Genomic DNA, 5,805 nt, shown 5'->3' on the forward strand with positions numbered 1-5,805 from the left:
CCTAATATTCCATTATAATTGTAAACCCTACATTGTATGCACGTGCCATTTTAGAATTCACGTGGTACAAGTAAACAGATCTAAGTTGTACGACCCTTGATATTCAGGCAGATTCTAATTACATTAATTTTGTATGAGGAGAGAATATTTATTTCTCTCAAAATGCTTACTCAACTTTTTACCTTATTCCTGAATGATATATTGGGTAAATTTGAATGAAAAAGCACACGATTTGCAGCCGTATTGCCGCTTTAATAATGCCAAAATTAAATGATCACAATTCAATTATATTTTTTATTCCTCAATAAATATCTACAATGTATATGCATACATCCCAGAAAATTTCTTTTATTGTGAGAACAGAAAGATTATAATGTATGCATAACTGCAAAATTATCAGGGAAAAACTAGATCGAAGACTTTATCTCAATTCCAATTAGATCAGTTATATAATTCCTACATACTAGTATGTCGTACTGTACCCTGTACCGATATATTGTTCAACGAGTACCGCAAATGACACCAAAGTTGGCATACAACGTTACATGTTATATCCATCTATCTATCTGTTGAACGTACCGGCATTATGAATAAAAGTTTTCAAAAATTGAATATTTTGGTCTTTTTTAACGTTATATTCGTTCAAAAAGAATGGGATTCAGTCACAGATGAAAGATATCATATCCTTTCTTCAGTTTGCTCGGGTACATGCCATCGGGCGTATAACTGTTTTCCAGTATTTAAAACATTTATGAAAACACAAAGTCGAGGCAACATAAATGAATGGGCTCATCACTGCATTAAGTAACCAAGCCAGCTGTGCGATTACAAGAAACTCTTTCTCTGTGTTCTCAAATCTATATAATGATAAGATGTAGCATACAAGGAAAAGAATAGCTGATGACATGTACACGATTAGAATTAATGACGTCACAAGAGACATCTTGATAATGCTGTGTTCGATTTGGTGTGTGCTCATTGTGCGCTTTAGACGATGTATCTTCTTAACATGGAATATAATAATCAACAAGGCAGGCACAATAATAAGATAAACACGAAATGTTATTATCACAGAACTATGTGTCTGTATTCCTGCTTTGTATCGTAGGACGAAATAAAATGTTGAAAATAATATGCTTACGATCCATATAGCAGCTGATGATGCGATAATGTATCGCTTACGTAACTGATTGAATTTTATCGGCTCCGACACCATATAACATCGAAGTCCAAACAGAAAAACCACGTGAGCAGCAAAAGTGTGAGTAACGCCATAAAAAGCTACCAAAAATGTTGCACATGGAACTTTTTCAAGACGGAAGTTATTGAACTCAACTGCTGCATGAACGAGGTAAAGTATCAAATTCACGACATCTGTGAATATAATAGTTCTTATAACAACAAATACAGTACCTTGGAACTTCTTGTTCCATGTAATCTTCACGAGTGTGAGTACATTTCCCATAATTCCAAGCACTGTTATTATAACAACAAGAACAAAGTGATCCGAGTGTAAATAAATAGGCACATCCAGTTTTATTTCTTCATTGTAATCTGTTTTGTTTTTAGTTACTAAGAAATCCATAATAAAGCCCAAAAGTCCATGTGTATGATTTACACTGAAATAGAAATGCAGAAAAAAGTTTTAAGAAAAATATGAACAAGAAATTAATGCAAATCATTGATCAAATTTAATATTTTTCATATTATACATAAATCTGAAGCAAATAAACCTACCCTACGAATAGGAATCCAATCATTATTGCTGTCGTTTTTCAGTGTTGCTATTATTCATCTGTTCCCACTGTTATGAATACATAAAGCTGAATGGTATATCAGGCAGCTCTATTGCAGTTAAGAATCTGCCTGATACAAGTTTTTACACGTGGTTTATCCTATATCATACGAATCAAAATCATACAGACAAAAACCCAAACCCAAATTCAATTTACTTCTAGTGGAAGCAAGAATAAAACAATTTTGAATGTGTTTTAAGTACACCGATATTTCCTATGCATGAGCATCTGCTAGAGGTATAGACAAAGTATTAATTATGCAATACAACTTTAATGTATTTTGTACGGAAGCGTATTAGTGCCACTTCAATCTGTAAAATTTACACTTTAATCTGTAAAATTTACACTTTAATCTGTAAATTTTACACTTTTATCAGTAAAATTTACACTTTAAAGTGTAAATTTTACACTTTAATCTGTAAATTTTACACATTAATCTGTAAATTTTACACTTTAAAGTGTAAATTTTACACATTAATCTGTAAATTTTACACTTTAAAGTGTAAATTTTACACTTTAAAGTGTAAATTTTACACTTTAATCTGTAAATTTTACGCATTAATCTGTAAATTTTACACTTTAAAGTGTAAATTTTACACTTTAATATGTAAAATTTACACTTTAATCTGTAAATTTTACACTTTAATCTGTAAAATCTACACATTAATCTGTAAATTTTACACTTTAATCTGTAAATTTTACACATTAATCTGTAAATTTTACACTTTAAAGTGTAAATTTTACACATTAATCTGTAAATTTTACACTTTAATCTGTAAAATTTACACTTTAAAGTGTAAATTTTACACATTAATCTGTACATTTTACACTTTAAAGTGTAAATTTTACACTTTAATCTGTAAAATTTACACTTTAATCTGTAAATTTTACACATTAATCTGTAAATTTTACACTTTAATCTGTAAATTTTACACATTAATCTGTACATTTTACACTTTAAAGTGTAAATTTTACACTTTAATCTGTAAAATTTACACTTTAATCTGTAAATTTTACACTTTAATCTGTAAATTTTACACATTAATCTGTAAATTTTACACTTTAATCTGTAAAATTTACATTTTATTTTTAACAACCTGAACTGCAATAGGTTATGATCGAACGGTCGATTTGTGATGTTTTTACCTCTGACACCTGAGAAAAAGTATTAAACTGAGATGTTTACAATTGTTTGTTTATTTTTGTTTTACATGTACTCGTACTTGTTTATTAGTATATGATAAACAAGGATGGACTATTTCCTCATAGGTCTCGTAATTTTCCCCAGCATAAGAAATCAGGGATCTCCTTTTGTTTCAGTATATATACATGTGTTTCTTTAGATTTACTATAGTGTAACGAAAAGTAAAAATATAGATCTCAAAGATTTTTTTATTTGCAGTTCAGATTGATATTACGCTTCCGTAATTATCTTGCATGATTAACGGTCTGTTGGCTTTAAAAATGCGTTACTGGGAATGTGTGAAGTTGCTAAATTGACTGTGTGAATAAACAAATAAAGTGTAAAATTTAAGTTAAAAGTGTAAATTTTACAGTTTAAAGTGTAAAATTTACACTTTAAAGTGTAAAATTTACACTTTAAAGTGTAAAATATTCAGATTAATGTATAAAATTTACAGATTAAAGTGTAAAAATTACAGATTAAAGTGTAAAATTTACACTTTAAAGTGTAAAATTTACAGATTAATGTGTAAAATTTACAGATTAAAGTGTAAAATTTACAGATTAGAGTGTAAAATTTACAGATTAAAGTGTAAAATTTACAGATTAATGTGTAAAATTTACAGATTAAAGTGTAAAATTTACACTTGAAAGTGTAAAATTTGCACTTGAAAGTGTAAAATTTGCACTTTAAAGTGTAAAATTTACACTTTAAAGTGTAAAATTTACAGATTAAAGTGTAGATTTTACAGATTAATGTGTAAAATTTACAGATTAAAGTGTAAATTTTACAGATTAAAGTGTAAAATTTACAGATTAAAGTGTAAAATTTACAGAGTAAAGTTTAGAAATTAAAAAAAGTGAAGTGTTCAAGTGGCACTAATACGCTTCCGTAATTTTGGGCACTTAGTCTAACTGCTTTGCCAAAGGCAACACTATATGATGCCGCAATCAAAGACTAAACAGTACAAGAACACTTTACACAATATGGTAGACTTGTTTGGGTCAAAAGTCATACATATATCCTACAATAATTTATATTTAAACGACAAATCGGTATTTTTTGTTTTTGTTTTCAATTAAAACAGAAAGTAACAATTATAGGTGGTATATAGGTATGAATTTTAATTTTTTTTCACATAGCAAGATATTTCGAGGACTCAATATGAAAAAAACGTAATAAATATGATCATTTGATGATTTCGTATGATATTTCGATTGTCTTCGAATATTTACTTGTTTTTATCCTGTATTCTAAGGCTACAAACAAGCATTTCGTATTTTAAAAAAAAACCCATCCTTTCAATATGTAATTTATATTTTCATTTAAGGATCACATACATGTATGAAAATTGGAATAAATAAGATTCAACAGTTTTAGAATTAAGATTAAGAAAACAACTATGTATATTTTTTAATTAATATCCTTAGATATGGTATTCTTTTAATGGAAGGCAGAATCGATAAATTGTTAAAAATAAATAAACATTCACACATTAATTTACCAAAGGAAAAATTTCGTAGACTATAGTTTACCACATTAATCCATCGTTTACTGTATTAAACTTCAGCCAACAGTATTATTTATAAGAGAAGTTGAACTCCCTCTAAATTTGTATATCTTGTATCGTTATGAGTTTGCCTTTCTTTATGCCTTGTCATAACTTGTTTTATTATATGATTGAATAATTTCCTTCTCTCTGATTGCCTGGATCCAACTATGTTAGAAAAATACTACGTTGTATTGACCTGCACGTGACGTTCAAGGTCAATACAAGGAATTATTGCAGGTCAATATAAGGAATTATTGACCTGTTCCATTTTTTCTGTTACAATGTGTTCTTGTTGAAATTTCTTGCTAAAGCTTTCAATTAAAGCAAAGAAACAGTTTTTTTTAGGAGTTTGCTGTCATTTATTCATATAATAAAACAGTTATTGCTGTTTTTTTCCGGTCAATACATTGATTTAGCCACCTTCGAGGTACAATATTCACTTCGCCCTTCGGGGTCAATGAATATTGTACTCCTCAGGTGTCTAAATCATCGTATTGACCTCAAAAACAGCAATAATTGTATAATATCTCGTACACCTTTAAGTTGTTTCTATCTCAAAACTTTCAAAAAAAAAATCATTATGATATTTTATCCAGTAGCTGTCTCTTAAAATGCTCAGTATATATATAGAAATAAGATGTGAGTTTTTGTTATCTTTCATATGAATCATTTCAGTTAAGAATCAGTGGTCTATTGTTTTGAAAGTATTATGATGTAATGCACACTTTGTAGGAGGCCTTGCTGAATTTGTCTGCCAGAATTTACAGGTCTACAAAGAGAGAACACAACACAACATAGCATTGTATTTTTTCAACAGATTTTAATTTCATTTAGTGTATTAATCTTTAAATATCTCCCAAATTGCACTGCTGTCTAAATTTTAAAAGACATAATTTTATTGAAATGTAAATACAGCTGCAGAAGAGTGATTAAGATATATGACAAAAATAACATTAGGATTTTTTTCTTCCCCTTGCTTGCGGTTCTTTTGGGGTTTTTTTTGTAAAAAAAAAAAAGCGTTCCTTGAGTATTGTAAAGGTGTAGAAGCGTTAAATTCTTGACTTTTTCAATTGGAATGCAGTATATTCTGGCAAAATATTTGCTATCTACATGCAAGATGAATGATGTTAACAACTCAGAATGCAAGAAAGTATTACGTACAATATGCTAGAAAACTCAAAAGCGGTTTTACGGTCATCTCATAAAATAGAACACTACAAAGGATTCATTTGAGTTGACCAATCACGTGAATTGTTTACGCTGGATGCATCTGA

At 28.8% G+C, this 5,805-nt stretch overlaps 1 protein-coding gene across 1 annotated transcript; it reads right to left on the reverse strand.

Moving 5' to 3' along the window:
• Positions 1–280: 280 nt before the first annotated feature.
• LOC134262765 (uncharacterized) lies at positions 281–1,893 on the reverse strand. Its single transcript, XM_062745100.1, has 2 exons — positions 1,738–1,893; positions 281–1,619 (listed from the first exon to the last, which is right to left on the reverse strand). The coding sequence occupies exons 1-2, from the start codon at positions 1,758–1,760 to the stop codon at positions 692–694; spliced, it is 951 nt and encodes a 316-aa protein (XP_062601084.1). The 5' UTR covers positions 1,761–1,893; the 3' UTR covers positions 281–691.
• Positions 1,894–5,805: the final 3,912 nt, after the last annotated feature.

This window comes from Saccostrea cucullata, unplaced genomic scaffold (genome assembly GCF_032062105.1).
Source record: "Saccostrea cucullata isolate Sc308-1 unplaced genomic scaffold, CSIRO_AGI_Scuc_v1 ctg21714, whole genome shotgun sequence".
Taxonomy (NCBI): Eukaryota; Metazoa; Mollusca; class Bivalvia; order Ostreida; family Ostreidae; genus Saccostrea; species Saccostrea cuccullata.

Coding starts and splice junctions, on each gene's coding strand:
- LOC134262765 (XM_062745100.1), bottom strand. CDS start 1,760: ATGATTGGATTCCTATTCGTAGG. Junction 1,620..1,737: donor ATTGGATTCCTATTCGTAGG/GTAGGTTTATTT, acceptor TTTCTATTTCAG/TGTAAATCATACACATGGAC.